A 16,414-nucleotide genomic window follows, 5' to 3' on the forward strand; every position below is an offset into this window, starting at 1 on the left:
TGCCTGTGGTGATTACTATTCGTCTGTGTTATGTAAATTGCCAATTAACCAAGCTGTAAAGGCTTGTTTCATTTATTCGTTACTCCCATTCTATTTTACTCTTCGAGCGAACAATATAAGAAATACAACAAAGGCCAAATTAAAATAGTAGTTTATATTACGAAGTAATAAAATTTTCGAAAAAAAAATAGTAAAAATAAAATAAAATAATTTAATTAAAACTAAAACGTTTTAGCACTAAATGTATTTAGATCCAATTTTTCTTAAATCATCTGCACATTTCTGAAAGTGAAAAAGGTCAGCATATTTCCGAGGGTCTATTTGATTGGAACGTCACTATATGACGTCATTTTTTTTTAATTCTTGCCTACCGTGGTCCACGCGAAGCAAAAAAAAATCAGGGGTTTGCGGTAAAGAAAGTTTAAGAACCCCTGCTTTAAATACATTAATTGCTGTCGTAATACCTACCCAGTTACATAAAGATTAAAGCATTATATAAAGTATTTGTAAAATATGTTTAGACTTACTGCACCTTGTGTTACCACACCACCATTTTATGTCACCCGCTTATTTGATGTTTTATTTCTAAATCTTGTTTAGGTGCATTAGTTTTTAAAGGCATGTCGTAAAGCTGCTTGTTCTTTTACCAAATTTGTAAATAAATACCATGAACTTTACCGTGCACATCGAATGATGAAAATTTTACAATGCATTGGTCGGAAATAAAACAAGGGGTGGTTTAAGAAATGGCTTTGAATGATGGTTAGCTTTCAGCAAATGCAAACAAAGTTTACCACAATGAGGGTACTTAACATTCTTAAAGCAAAAGGCGTCTACTGGAATGGGGAATGCGCCAAAGCAGAATACGATCACTGGAGTTTCTTTAACAACTTAAGAATGAAGCCGGTAAAGCTTCTGCCAATCAGACTCCAACAACTCTCTGCAGAACGGCGTTTGGATCTTATGCTACGTTTAGAAGCTGAAATGTTAGATATAACTGTGGACAAAAGTTACAGTATAAAGAAATGCGTGGATCCCAACACAGGCCTAAAAATGGAGCAAGTTGAATTTCGAGATGACCAGCATTTGGTGGAAGACACAACAGAACAAACAATTAGCAGCGCTCAGCGCAAAAATCCACATACTCAACTTTCACATATCTAGTACAGTTTAGGCAACCTATTTACACCACGGCATATTTTTGCAGTTTCGTTTCGTTCATGGTTCACATTCGTGTGGAATTACTTCCGCTTTCTGCTTCCGTCAACTATCGAATTTTGGTAAGAATTTACCAGCTACTGCAGCAATTGTTCCATGGTTGTTTTAAACAATAGTACAACAAAAGGCCATCGTTTAAAAGATTTTTATCGTCGAGGAGTTAAAATTTGTGGAGATAAAAACGTTTAAAAATCAAAATGGTCAAAACGCACCGGTAATTCTAGCGTTTTGTCATTGACATTATATTTTAAAGTGGAGTGCTCGCACTTTTAGAAACATTTGGTATTTATTCAATAACATAATAAGTAGGGCGATTATTTTTTCACTTGTCAAAAAAAGTCAAAATTTTGTCAAAATTTCCACGTTTGGTCATAATTTGTCAAAATTGTTTTAAGCCATAATAGAAAAAAATGCACATAAATCGTTTACAAAATTAAAAAAAAAACATCGTCAACTTTTTGGAATTGCCTTTCAGTTTTGTGAACTTAGTTTTGATTTATATTCAACGACATTCTAACTGTATTAGATCTTCATTAGAGATGGTATACGCGAGCAGAATTAACCACGAGGCCTCTCTGATTTGGACAAATGTATTGAACAGTATTTGCTGGCTTTTTTTCTTGAGTGGATTTAAACCCATTTCCTATTTCGATAAATAGGCCTTTGTTAATTTTCTACAAATAGTTTTATATATCAACTAAGCACTAAGCACTTTTATGAGTTTTGCATAAACCCAAAAAACTAACTGATTTGTGTTCGACCGGTAGTCAGTAAAACATGAAAAAACATGTGGTTGACGACGCCAAGACACCAATGCAGTACTTTAAACAACAATATGTTGTTTAAATCAATGTTTTTTTTTACCAGGTCAAAATTTTATCAAATTTAATTATTTTTAGGTCATAATTTGTCCAAATTTCAATTTTTCAGGTCAAAATTTCTTATTTTTTAGGTCAAAAAATAATTGGCCTAATATTAAGTCAAACAATTTTTTGGCAGTATCTGCAATAGCCTTGCTGCACCTTGTTATGTCACACCACTACTTTATTTTATTCGCTTGTTTAAGGTATTAATCTTAGTCTTGTTTTGGTGTATTTGATGTTGGAAGGCATGTCTAGAAGCGTTTTGCTAGTCCAGTGGTTATCAAACTGGGATACGCGGCCTTTTGGGGGGTCCACGAGACAATTTTCTGGGACCGCGAAGCACCTAACAAAAAGTCAACACGGCTCTCCTGAAGAAGAAAATTTTTTGAGCAATAAAATTTTCAGGCAACCTTCACTTTCCAAACCAAGATTAACAAACACAATAATAATAGCTAATGCGGATATAGGTCGAAGTCAAACTTAGGCCCGATCTATACGCACAAAATGACATTACGCTTACGTAATGCCAACGTGTTTGCGCTCGTCATCACAAGCTGCGATTTGAGAACCACAGTGCTAGTTGCAGAAGTATGAAACCGATTTATTTTAACACTAACGAAACGAATTGTCGAAGTTGAATTTGCAAGGAAGGCATACCTATGCAAGAATAAATATAGCAATAATACTTAACCCACTCAAACCCAAAAGCTAACTCCCTAAACCAAATAAAGTTGCAATAATATAAACCCCCGAACGAAAATGTGATATATTGTTTTTTTATCTCTGATATATTCCGCCCTTTGTCTTTGAAAAAATAAGCAGACAGGTGTACAACCACAGGCAAACTGTTCAATATATACATATATATGGACAGATAAATTATATGACCTTGTAAAGTTTCCACTATTTCTTGACGTTTAATACCTAGGTTATCCAATGTCCATACGGAACCGCTTGTCTTCAACAACCAGCATATAATTTTGGCTCGTTGTTCACGATTAGCTCTTTTCGTCGAATAATAAGTGTTGGAATTTCGCGCCGCACTAAAAAAAAACTGGTAATCTGTTGTACCGTACAGACATGTACTGATAGTAAGTTTTGCCTCAATCAGGCAATATCACTTCAATTTTTGTTTCTTCATTTTTTGGTGTTAAAAAAATTATTTTATAACTACCGTCAGTGAACAAAGGTATACATTTCATAAAGTTAGTATACATGCCATAGACTATGTATAATTTGCCAGCAATAAGCCTAAGAATCGCAATTTAAAAACATTGGCCCGCAAGATAACAAAACCTTGTTTTTGGCCCGCGATGAAAAGAAGTTGGACCACATTGATCCAGAATATGGATATTGGTTTGAAAAAAAGACTAATTAGATATCATATTTTTACTTAGCCTACTGGATAATTTTATTTCATCCTTCATAGGGAAAACATATAGAACCACTTCGAAAAAAAAACATTTCAGCCTACCAGTTGAGTAGCCCTGGTATATGCCATCAGGTAAGGCCATAGTGTATAGCAGTTAAAGAACATAATGTAACTGTATTGCTATAACTCGGAGGCTAAAAAAATGAAGTTATTTATGCAATAATAAGCTTAATTGACTGTAATGATCAGTATTGTAAAGATTCCATTAGGCCTACAATATAGTCACCATCACAGCCATTTAAGAAATATACACCAAAACAGGCAATTTAACATATGTAAGAAATTATTACAACTGAACTTTCAGACGATTAACGCATCCAAATGTGTTTTGCTGGAAAGGAATTAACAGTGTTTGTGCTTGTAAGAGAGAATATACAAAAAAAACCACCAGGCTAACAATTTCTAGGTTTAACTCGACGATTGATATTTGAGTTTCTGAATTTCGGGTCCCGTCTCATTCTTCAATATATGGAAAATGTATGATGTACCGTGCTTGAAATTAAAAAAGTTCGAATTGGTTGCCGGGAAGTTAGCCCCATACAGTAAGCAATATAGCGGCCGATCTAAATGCGAATACCACACATCGGCCAATAATACAATGTTGTAATGACTGTGAATGACTTGACTTAATTCACTATTGTCAAATGACCTGACTTGAGTTAAGTCTTTAGGTCAAAATGACTTGACTTAAGCAAATTATTCGTCTTTGAATATTTTTACACTAAACTACTTCTGAACGATTTTTCTGCATGGCGTGTTTGACAATTGATTTGGAACGTGCGTGTTAAGAACGAAAATAAACTCATGATGACGTTAAACTTGAAGGGTATGTCACGACCAAAATTTTTAAATGGGAAGGCAAAGTTTGTTAGTCCAAAGCAATACGAACAAGACACGCGTTGTTCAATGCTGGAAATGTTAAAATGCTAAAACAATTTGAAGTATTAAAAAGTCATTGTAAGCTACAAGGGTATACAAGTTAAAGTTAGATAGTCCAGAACCACAATTGTGTTAGCTAACAATACGTAGATCAGTTGTAAACCCATGAGCTGTCGCCACAATATGATCATTTAGCAATTTTCGGTGTGCCACGAAATATTTATAATTACAGTTTTAGAAGATGGCCGTAGGTCGTATATTTAACTCACTGTATTTTAATCGTGGGTGGCTAGGAGATTTTACTTTAGCTCATTGTTGCATTACAGAGTCGCAAGGCCATGTCCTCCCAAACTATACTTTTCAACTATGTAAATACACAATTATTTCCGCTTTACGCGACATTTTTACCATTTTAATTAGATTTATTCAGATCAAAGGCGCCATGCATACATATTGCGCCGTGTGACTAAAAATTCGGATGAGCTGAACTTGATTTTAACCTGGTAATTTACAATGTAGTTAGAACTGGAGAAGTGACGAGCGATACCGTTTCCTTATGTTGTTATTTGTTGAAATTTGCGTTTGGGGGTTTTAACAACATTGAACTGATAGAACAAAGTTGATTTTGTCTATTACAATTTCTCATATTACACATTTTGTAAAATGTTTTGTTTCGCCGCTTGCCAATTATTTTACGTCTTTTCGATACTTTAAGATAACTTTAAAGACATTTATACACTAAACATTACAGTACGTGACAAAGAATATCAACATAACGTAAAGCGGATTAAAACACCACCTCTTTATCTTCTAGCCGGCAGACCGTTTAAGGTGTGATGGTCAACTGTGTCCAGTCTTGTTTTCGTGTGCTAGACCATAATCTTGCGTGCTTTGTTTTGGTCGATATTCGCAACGGTTTTCTATAGTAGTAATTACAATTACTTGTCTTGTATGACTATGAGAAATCTTGTTTGACTATACAAGGACTAATTTATATTTTATAACGGTTCGTACACTTTTAAGCTGTACAACATTTTTTTATAAGTAGGCCTATATACTTACTGTTGCAGGACACCAAGTAAAATTACTTGTTGTCTTTAATATGGAGGAAATGAGTGTAGAAAAGTATTTGAATCGGATTTGCTACACTGGTTCCCTTGATACAACCGTTGCTACCCTTACAGCCCTGGCCCTGGCCCACAAGAAACACATCCCCTTTACCAATGTGCATCTTTTTGGCGGTCCCCATATACATCTCGATTTAAAATTAATTTACAACAAAGTAATCATTCAAAACAGCGGTGCTATTTGCTTCGAGATGAATGTACTGTTTATGTGGCTGCTAAAAGAAATTGGCTTTGACGTTCATTACGGGCAGAGCAGTTTTTTGGAACAGGACAGATTTTCTCCACCATTTAACCATATATTACTTCTGGTAAGTATAGTTGTTTAGTTTGTTCTTAAATATGATTCACAAGTCAATACAACCAGTATATTAATTGACATGAAATAACACTTAATTTTAGAATATCCCCCATTGTATTTTAGATATTAATCAGCGGAGACTACTACTATTGCGATCCTGCCTGGTTGACAACCGTCCCCATGAAATGTGTATCAATGATGCCCCACGTCGCTACCCACGGCATTTACAGGTTGAGAAACATTCCGGGCAAAGACGATTCTTGGTTTCTCGTGGAGCGCCACAAGAAGACTGTTTTGGATGCCAAAGGTATTTGATTCATGCTCATGCATTTTTTTACAATTAACTATCAAAACACCCCTGGTAAAAGATATATCAATTTGAAAGAGGTGGTATAATAAAGTATAATGAAACAATAATATTGTAGGCTACTGTATGATGATGTTTTTTAACGATAACGGAACGGAAAAGATGCAAACCGTATTTCAATGTCACTGTTTTTAAGCAAATACTTGACATACGGATATACTATTACTGAAATGTTATATTTATAGGAAATGTTCTGAAGCAAGGCCCAGGAGTGCCGGGTGCCAAAAGCGGCTACTGCAATGAGGAATGCGCCAAAGCGGAATCCGACCATTGGGGCTTACAATTTAAGTTCAGTATGACCCCAGAATCGCTTTGTAACTTTATGGACTGCTGTGAAAACCTACAGTCAGACCCTAACAATGTATTGCAGAATGGCGTTTATATGCTACGTTTAGAGGCTAAAATGGTATATATAGCTGTGGACAGAAGTTACAGTATTAAGAAATGCGTGGATCCCAACACTGACCAGATATTGGAGCAGGTTGAATTTCGAGATGACCAGCATGTGGTCGATGTTGCCCGCGAAGTGTTCAAATGCAGTTTGCAACATACGCCGAACTTTTTCAGCCGCGAAAAGAAGAAACATGAAAGTTCGTAGACATCGCTGGTGCGAAAATGCACCTTTAAATCAGGGGTTCTTTCTCTTGTGTCCATCGACCCTTGGGGGTCCGTGAACTATTTTGTTTTGAGTTCATGAAGGCCAAATTAAAATATTAGTGTATATTACGAAGTAATCAAATTAAAAAAAAAATAGTATAAAAACTTGCCCGCGAAGTGTTCAAATGCAGTTTACAACATACGCCGAACTTTTTCAGTCGCGACAAACAAACATAAAAACACGTAGATATAAATATAATAATACAACGATAAACCATTAAAATAGGTAAATTATTTTGAGCAATATTTCATTTAAAAAACAACATAAACGACAACATGCAGCAATCTGAAGGTTTTTTGTTCTCAATAGAGTTTCACAATTTTGTTCATCTTAAAGACTTCAGTCAAGTCAAGTCATTTTACCAAAACGACTTAAGCCAATTTAAGTTATTTAAGAAGATTGACTTAGGTGGACTAAGTTAAGTCATTATTACAACACTAATACAAACTACAGGAAAACTTCTCAACATAGACAAACAATATTACCTTGTAAAGTTTGGATGTATTCGTGACGTAAAAAGCAGGTGATACTAATAGATCCAAGCAGGAACGTTTTAATGATCAGTGTCCTTTTTTTCATAATTCCATCTCGAAATCATTGTTTTGTTTAACTTGGTTTAATCAAATGCTAAACGTTTGCTGCACCGTTTACGATCAGCTGATTTCAATCAGTGTTGGAATTTCGCGCGGGCAAAAATCTGGTATCCTGTCGTAACTTTTATTAAATAAGCTCTTACTTTTTTACGGTTTTTAATATTTATTGACAAAAAGCAATACTGATATCGCACAATATTGCTAAGGCGATACATTAAAATTATTCCATAATATCGATATTGGATAGAAAACTATCGAGTCCATCAATCCGAAAAAAGAAATTGCCCTGGTTCAAACCAGGCAGATACGTTTTTTTTGAGGATAAACATTGTCGAACGACAGAAAATTGTCTGACTCCAGAATACTGAGTTCGGCTTTGGCAAAATCCGTTGAGTTTATGCTAGGCCTAGCAAAAGTCCAGATACAAAAGTTAAAAACTATTTTAGGTACACTGTGATTTATCACTTTACAACGCTTTGGATAATGTCCGGAAAACACTCTAATCTTTAATTATTCAACACAATGTTTTTTTCTTTAAAAAAAAATGAAACTTAAAAAAATGAACATATCTAAAACTGTTATAAATGCTCAGTGTTAGGGTAGGCTACCTATGCAAAGTAGCCTAACTAACAAATTAATGTTGACAGACAAGAGTTAAATATAGCCTACAGTACGCAACTAAAGTATGATGAATTGATTTTATTAAGTCAAAGCTTATCTTGTCCACTCTGCGCCCGCAGGCTATTTTGTCTTGTTTTCGTTTGCCATAATTCTAAGCTTGTGTGCATCAGTCGATATTAGCAGCGGTTCCGGAAAGGTAATTAAAAACATTACTTATATTGTTTTGTTAGCCAATGATATAAGTATTCTAAAGTTCCTTATGAATCAATGGTTGTTGAGAAAGTTTGAACACTAAGATACTATGCTGCACAACAACTGATTTTCGGTCTGTAGTGAACTATTGTCTGTTTAATATTATTTATGGTACTTTCTGTTACACGACAACAAGAAAAGTTACTTATGTCTTCAAAATGGAGGAAATGAGTGTCGAAAAGTATTTGAATCGGATTTGCTACACTGGTTCCCTTGATACAACAGTTGCTACTCTTGGAGCCCTAGCCTGGGCGCACATAAAGCACGTCCCCTATACCAATGTGCATCTTTTTGGCGGCCCTCATATCCATTTGGACTTGAAGCTAATCTACAACAAAGTTGTCACTCAAAAAAGCGGTGCTATTTGCTTCGAGATAAATGCACTGTTCATGTGGCTGTTGGAAGAGCTGGGCTTTGAGGTTCATTGCGGACAGGGCTGTTTTTGGGTCAATCGAAAATTCACTCCACCATTTAATCACCTGGCACTTCTAGTAAGTGTATTTTGTTTGGTTTGTTTAACTAGGCTGTACGTAAAGCTTTAGTTTCGTTGAGAAAACATAGTAGCTTTAAAACCGTTATGAATGCAATAAGTTATCTTAAACTGTATCTTTAGAGCATTTTTAACTAAAAATGAACAAGGAGTTATTCGAAACGTTCAAGATGATACCTACTTCTGTATGGTCTTTGATATTCTTATTACGTTAAACTGTATCCTTGTTTAACATTTTTGTTTTAACTCAGTGGTCGGCAAACTTTTTTCATCGCGCCCACTACATAAAACCAATACGAAAACAGGGGCGGATCCAGAATATTTGATTTGAGTTTAAATTTGAGTTTCACCTACCTTCTAATCGCCGCACACCCGGTTTAGGTAGTGTATCTCTCCACGTTTCCTTCTTTCTGACGTCTGCCTTAGCATTATATATACACTTACCATCTGTGACTTCTCTCATATGTTGAAAATGAATAACGAGTTATTCGAAACGTTCAAAATGCTTCCTACTTCCGTATGGGCTTTGATATTCTTATTACGTCTTACTACAACCTCCAACCAATATGCTGCAAAATTGGGTTTATTTGTTTAAATTGGCAAAACTTCAATAAAAGGGATACGTGACGCATATGGCACATAAAGAGATTCGAACGTTGCTCCAAATAGCGGCATTTATTTTATAATTTAACCGAAATGGAAATGTAAAGTTATTAGTCACACGACGCAAGAAACAATAGAATATCGCCTTTGTGCTGAATAAATTTAAGTAACACTACTAAACGTACACCTACATTTGACGTCACAAGTAACGTCATAGTCCAAGTAATTGGAGAAGCGTATTGTTCACGAACAAACCGGTGTGGTATTATGCAACTAAACCAGGTTTATCGCGCGAAACGTAATAACAAATTGCGCCTATTTGGTTTCAGTGGGCGAAACTTTTCCCTTGGACATTGCATTAACACTATATCATCCCCACAGCTGAATAGGTACAGTCGCAATCACGTAAAAGATTCGCACGAAACGGAAAAAAGCATACATTACATTAATCTTTGGAGCATAATGGTTGGAGGCAGACAACTAGATAATTCTAGTTTTCTAATTCAACGAATTAAAAAATGCGGCTAATTCTAGTTCTAATCTAATTTGGATTTTACCAAAAATCCTACTTTGTCCAACGACATTTTTAGTCTCTTAGTAAAAACAAAGAATTTGAATTAAAACTCTTTGGTTGAAACGTAATTTTCACGGACTAAAAATCATATGCTATGCTAAAATGCTTAAAAATTAGCACACACATAATTGAAATGCACATTCGTATTAAAATACTTCTCGATTTAAATGTAATTGATTGTGAATATTAAAATGCAATTTTAGTTTAAATTCGTTTTTTTAATAATTCGGTAATTCTAATGCTAATCTAATTTGAGAAAACTCAAAATGATCTAATTCTAATTCTAATTTGGAAAAACTGAAATGCTCTAATTTTAATTCTAATCTAATTTTAAAAAGCTAAAATAAATCTAGTTGTCCAAGTCTGGTTGGAGGTTGTAGTAAGACGTAATAAGAATATCAAAGCCCATACAGAAGTAGGTATCATTTTGAACGTTTCGAATAACTCTTTATTCATTTTCAACATAGCGTTAATTTTCTTTTAGAACTTGGATAAATGTTACTCATGATACAATATCCATACTACAAAATTAAATAGAAAATTACATCAACTAGATAATTTGGTAAAAATTGCTGTTTCAGTGCGTCATAAGTCCACATGCAGCGTTAGACTGTTAACAAAAATGTACGCGCAAATCGCGAAAAATTTTGCGTTTGCATACACAGCTAAAGTCGGCAAAACTATAGTTTGTCAGGCACAGGGACACATTTGATACGCGGGCCTGAAACACGCAGAAACAATATAAAAATATCATCAAATCATTTCATCAAACGAAAAGTTCTTAACCACGCCAACTTTTAAAATACAGCGCAACGAATGTACGGATGTCACAACTACATGATAACACTAAACTATTGGAAAGCAACACGCGGCCCACTAAAATGGTCCTTCGTCCCACATTTGGGCCGCGGCCCACAGTTTGCCGACCACTGTTGTAAATTGTAACTAAATCATAACGCTTTTTTACGTCAATATCAATATATATCAACTTTTATTTTTATATAAATATATATCAACGTTAATTTTTTTTAATCGCTTCAAAGATATTAATTAGCGGTGACTACTACTATTGTGATCCATCCTGGTTGACAGCTGTCCCCATGAAATGTGTATCAATGATGCCCCACGTCGCTGCCCACGGTATTTACAGGTTGAGAAACATTCCGGGCAAAGACGATTCTTGGTTTTTCGTGGAGCGCCACAAGAAGACTGTTCTCGATGTGAAAGGTAACGCAAATCTATTTGTTTAATGTATTTGTGCTTTTTCCGTTAAGGCAAAAATAACTCCACTTAGAAGCAGAAAGGCAGTTTACAGATTTAAAGTTAAATATATTTCACACCTCGAAGAATTTGTGCTCAATTTCATCTGAATCAGCATTTCATGTGCCAAAATTGTTTGTTTTTTACTGTTTGCATTCCAAAAACCACGGGATTATAACAGAACTTGTTCAGATACAATATTGCTTTTAAATTAATAGATATGATCCCACAACTTTAAGAGATCAATCATGCAAGCAAGACAAGCTAGAAAAAACAACTGGCCTTCAGTGAGGTTCGAACTCACGACCTCCGGCCAATACCGAGACCATCGCTCTACCAACTGAGCTAAACAGGTTCAGAGGGAAGCGAGTCGAAAATATTTGACCCAGTAATACTTTATTGTTGGTATTGTAAATGTTGGCGAAAAGCTTTAAAGCAAGTAGTCCACTGTCATTGTTTTTTGAAGCAAATAATTCAAACAAGTATAATTATATAAATCAAAAAGCAGGTCCTCTGGTAAAGGTTTGGTTTACTATGCCTGGTAGAAATTATGCCTAAAAATAAATATATTTTTCGAAGGAAATGTTCTGAAGCAAGGTCCAGGAGTGCCGGGTTCAAAAAATGGCTACTGCAATGAGGAATGCGCCAAAGCTGAGTCCGACCACTGGAGTTTCATTAACAACTTCAGCACAAAGCCGGTAAAGCTTAGTGACTTTGACGAATGCTGTGAAATCATACAATCAGACCCCGGTCACCCTCTGCAGAACGGAGTTTATATGCTACGTTTGGAGACCGACCACGTGTTCATTGCTTGGGACAAAAACTACAGTATTAAGAAATGCGTGGATCCCTACATCGATCAGATATTGGAGGAGATGGAGTTTAAAGACGACCAGCAGTTGGTCGAAGTCACCCGCAAAGTGTTTAAATGTAACTTGGAACATACACCCAATTTTTTCAGTCGCAAAACGAACAAGAAAAGTCTGTAAATATGGTGGGCTCAAAATGTAACGTTGTTGTCACCACATTTTATGCGGCAAATTTCCACTTTTATAATGATTTAACATTTTTCAACTACGTTTTTTTGCTCGACAGTGAAAAGAATTTGTCATTCCAAGCGTCAAGTATGTAAAGCGAAGACGTGAAATGTCTCACAGTTATTTCGATTTAATTTGATTTCTTTTATTTCTGCTTTGCCTTACTGCATTGTTTGTGTCGCTACACGTTGGTAATATTACGTTTACGATTGGGGGCCATCGGTCTGGAATCACCCGTTTTGGTGTCGACGTTTGAGGTGAAGTGTTGCATAGGCCTTATTCTAACCATTATGTCATATTCCGACTGATATAGTACTTTTTCAGATTTGGACGTGTAGCGTTTGCGCTTCATATTGTTACCGAGTTGAAACTTCGGTCATTCAATTGAAACAGCCTGGTGGAGTGTGTCGTCGCCTCGCTAGCCTGCTGTGTGTATTCATTAATTTAACAGCATATTGCTGATCGTGTTTCCGAAATTTCCTGTTTTTTGTTGCGTCGCCGAACCGCATTGTCACGATATTTAATTACCGCCAGCTGGAATGCTGTATATAAGGGATTTCATTTTATACCAAAAAAGAACAGTCTTGCATACTGTTCATTGTGGAGTCCAGACTGCGTACGTTGTACGGAGGTAATTATTGTATGTATGTATCGTAAGTACCTGTGTAAGTACAGATTGTCGTTTGTTTATTGGCAATAAACATTCTTTCATTGTGCTTAAAACCCACAGACGTTATTACAACTATTTGGGTTTAGTCCTATTTCTGCGTTTTATTTCGAATTTGATTATGTTTTTATAATTGTTCTTACAAATAGATTTTGTTTCAGCGTAGCCTACATAGAAATACTTTTGGGTAAATGTATACAATTATGACATATGGTTTTCTTTCTTGGCATTAATTACATTACGTAACATAGCCAAAAATATAATGAAAGTGTGTCCATTGGATTCAAAACAAAGTCATGTTTTAGAAATAGCAGGCAATAGTTTCCATTAAATTTTATATTAGATTACACTTAATCGACGGAGATAAATGCCATTTTGACCGTTTGTTCACTTTAATTAGCCTGTTAATCAATTCGACAGTTCTCTATTATGTATAAAAGGAGTTAACTATTTTCGAAACGAAAGAGTTGAATACTTATACATTGCGGACGCGATTGTTTTTGTTAAAATTGTACACACTGTTAGCTATGGATTTTTAATAGTCATTTAAATGTGGGGCGGTTGTTTCTAGCGCTGTTTCACTGGTACAAATAAAGCTGTTAATGTGTTATCAACCATAGTTTTTTCTCGGCGCCACGATAGACTTTTTTACAAATGCAAAAATTAGTGACTTAACTGTATGGGCTTGGTTATTCCTACTACAACCTTCAACCATTATGCTCCAAAATGACCTAAGTGTACTAGTTTTACTGCTGTATAACCTACCTACTTTTCAAACTCTGCATAATCAAGTTCGCAACCCCCCAGTTTGACAAGTTCTAGGATAATTGTTAAAGCGAACAGGTAGACTTGCAAAAAAATTGCAAATCACAAACAAATAATTGAAATTAGATAAATTACATTACCTTTTAAAGTTTCCGCGCTTTCATGATGTACAATAGCGTGGTTATCTTTTTAAGATGCATTAGTGAAGCAAAACTAAACCGTTTTTAGCTATTTTATTTGTTTTTTCCACTTCCACCATTTGCAAACCTTGCTTATTATTCCACTAGAAAGAAACGTTACTTGTTTTAAATCAGCTGAACGTTTGCTGCGCCGTTTCGAATCAGCTGATTTCAATTATTTTTTGCGCCGCGCAAAAAAAAAAAAACTGGTAACCTGTCATACCTTAAATTATAAAAACATTTTATTTTTGTGGGTTTTATTGAAATAACAGTACACCATAATATCTTAAAAAGTGCTATACATGAACAAGCGTCCAGAATAAGGATATTGATTGGGAAAACAAGGACTAACGAAGTGTTACGTGTTTACTTAATGAATATTTATATATTTTGCCTAAACAGTACGAATGTATTTGCAGCACAAGGCAAAACGTAGCCCCCATATGATTCATGCTGTTTAACCTCAAAAAATACGTTTTAAACGCAACTTATAGAAACAAAAAATCGTACAATTCAAGTGTTTTGTTTTCTTTTAGACAAATCTGGAACTTCTATACAAGCTATAGCAGCCTACACTGTTTTACGCTGTTCAAATTGTCATTGTACACAACGCCTTTATACAAGAAGCTAACGAGATTGTTTACATATTGCAGGCACTCGTCAGAGATTGGTTTGCGAATCTGTAGGTGAAGTCCCACCAGATCTGTAGCCCGTCTCAATAGAAATGTTATCCACGGTTCCAGCTGAATTATCAAAAACAAAAAGTTCTCATCTTAAAATTACCTATTGGGCGAGTATTTTTGACATAACAAAAATAAATTTTGACCCATCGTATTAATTTTGTTAATTGTAGAAGTTTGTGCAATAAAACCTGAACACACATATGTGTGTTTACAACTGAAATCTACATGTGTGCTTACAAGTGAAATTTATAATTGTAGAAGTTTATTGATTTATTTTAAACAAACTGCTTTAGTGTCCTAGCGTCGTCAGTCATTTAATTTCAATGTTTTACTGACACCTGGTGGAGCACAAATCAATAAATTCGGGTTTATGCAAGACTCCAAAAAATTCTCTTTAATTTATATCACCCAACGCCAGCATATTATCAAATGATAAAATGGTATAATTGTAATCACCACCGAAAAGAGATACCATTTTATTTAAACAAAACCAAGTTAGAGCTGAACCAAAGTGCTTAAAGGGCAAAAAAAAGTAAAAAAACAATCGCTCAAGTTACAAAATGCAAATCTGTGTTTGAACACAAATTAAAATATGTACTATTTTTGTGATACGGGAGGAGACGAGCATAAGTATTGCAAATAATTAGCAGTTAAGCATCAAGGGTTGTGCAATATTGCTGATCCGGCTTGCGATATAATTACATAGTGGGTATATGTAAAAACCAACGTTTACCAAGTCGTAAGGTCAACTGAAATAAACCGATCAGCTAAATTAGTACGAATATATCTTACAAACAGTGGCCATGGTGCTCATTTTCCTCATGAATTTTTCCTGCAATGTGATGGGAACTTCATCGTTGTCTTGACCACATTCTGGGCAGCAGACCGCATCTGTTAAATACTAAACGTGTTATTGGTGACCAGGCATTGTTTTAATTGTAAAATTGTTCTTACGGAAAATTTTAATAAATTACCAACGTTTCGACCACCTATTCGGGCAATCTTCTTTAGGACAATATAATTATTACTATAGTCATAGAAACAACTTTAGGTCCATACAGTCCTTAGAATTCAAAGAATATACTGTTGCTTCCAGGCTTATTTCAATCGTCCAATTGTTCTTTAGGCAAAATTTTATTTAGTACAACGTTTCGACTACCTGTTAGGGCAATTTTCTTCAGGGCAATTTAATTGCAACTATATAGGCATAGAAACAACTTTAGGTCCATACAGTCCTTTGAATTCAATGAATATACTGTTTTAATTGAAAAGTCTAATTAGTACATGTTGTTATTTAAAAAAAAACAATAAAATCCAAAGTATTTCATGCAGTATATAGATTTTCAGCACGCAAACTGCTAAGTCCCAAACACAGAGGATGAGAATATAAATTGCAGGTGAAAAGTTGTCTAAAAATAGCAAGTAAAAAATGCAAAATTTCAAACTGTCAAATCCAACAAATTTTCCAAACAATGTATTCTTAAAACGTTTATATTTTTTACCTATATGATGTACCTGCAAAAAATATTTTAACCGAAAGCCGTTTCGGACCGCTACGGCTTCTTTTCACCACTAAATTGCATCTCTCCAATAAATGATAAGGTGTATTATATTTCGGCAGATTTATTCCGGAGATTTAAAAGTTGTTCTTTGTATTTACAAAGTGATAGTTTGAACGTTAACGGAATCATAACTTTAAAAGCATCAGTGAATTTTACCACAAATATGTCTCAGTAGCCTGGTGAAAAAAATCTGATTTTTGTACAACTTGAAACACTTAAAATCATTTAAAAATCTCATACCGTTTTCTTTCGCCATCACTTCTTCGGCGTTCCTTACCGAAGCAAC

The 16,414-nt window shown here is 34.9% G+C and overlaps 2 protein-coding genes across 2 annotated transcripts; both read left to right on the forward strand.

The window, feature by feature from the left end:
* Positions 1-5,494: 5,494 nt before the first annotated feature.
* LOC146138713 (arylamine N-acetyltransferase, liver isozyme-like) lies at positions 5,495-6,782 on the forward strand. Its single transcript, XM_083394658.1, has 3 exons — positions 5,495-5,827; positions 5,941-6,124; positions 6,370-6,782. Exons 1-3 carry the CDS (start codon positions 5,495-5,497, stop codon positions 6,780-6,782), a joined length of 930 nt encoding a protein of 309 aa, XP_083250784.1.
* A 1,684-nt stretch (positions 6,783-8,466) lies between these two features.
* On the forward strand, positions 8,467-12,224 carry LOC146138714 (arylamine N-acetyltransferase, liver isozyme-like). The gene is made up of 3 exons (XM_083394659.1): positions 8,467-8,799; positions 11,019-11,202; positions 11,815-12,224. Exons 1-3 carry the CDS (start codon positions 8,467-8,469, stop codon positions 12,222-12,224), a joined length of 927 nt encoding a protein of 308 aa, XP_083250785.1.
* The last annotated feature ends 4,190 nt before the right edge of the window (positions 12,225-16,414 follow it).

Source organism: Ascidiella aspersa, chromosome 7, assembly GCF_963924565.1.
Source record: "Ascidiella aspersa chromosome 7, kaAscAspe10.2, whole genome shotgun sequence".
Taxonomy (NCBI): domain Eukaryota; kingdom Metazoa; phylum Chordata; class Ascidiacea; order Phlebobranchia; family Ascidiidae; genus Ascidiella; species Ascidiella aspersa.

Coding starts and splice junctions, on each gene's coding strand:
- LOC146138714 (XM_083394659.1), top strand. CDS start 8,467: ATGGAGGAAATGAGTGTCGAAAAGTATTTGAATCGGATTTGCTACACT. Junction 8,800..11,018: donor TTAATCACCTGGCACTTCTA/GTAAGTGTATTT, acceptor ATCGCTTCAAAG/ATATTAATTAGCGGTGACTA. Junction 11,203..11,814: donor GACTGTTCTCGATGTGAAAG/GTAACGCAAATC, acceptor TATTTTTCGAAG/GAAATGTTCTGAAGCAAGGT.
- LOC146138713 (XM_083394658.1), top strand. CDS start 5,495: ATGGAGGAAATGAGTGTAGAAAAGTATTTGAATCGGATTTGCTACACT. Junction 5,828..5,940: donor TTAACCATATATTACTTCTG/GTAAGTATAGTT, acceptor ATTGTATTTTAG/ATATTAATCAGCGGAGACTA. Junction 6,125..6,369: donor GACTGTTTTGGATGCCAAAG/GTATTTGATTCA, acceptor TTATATTTATAG/GAAATGTTCTGAAGCAAGGC.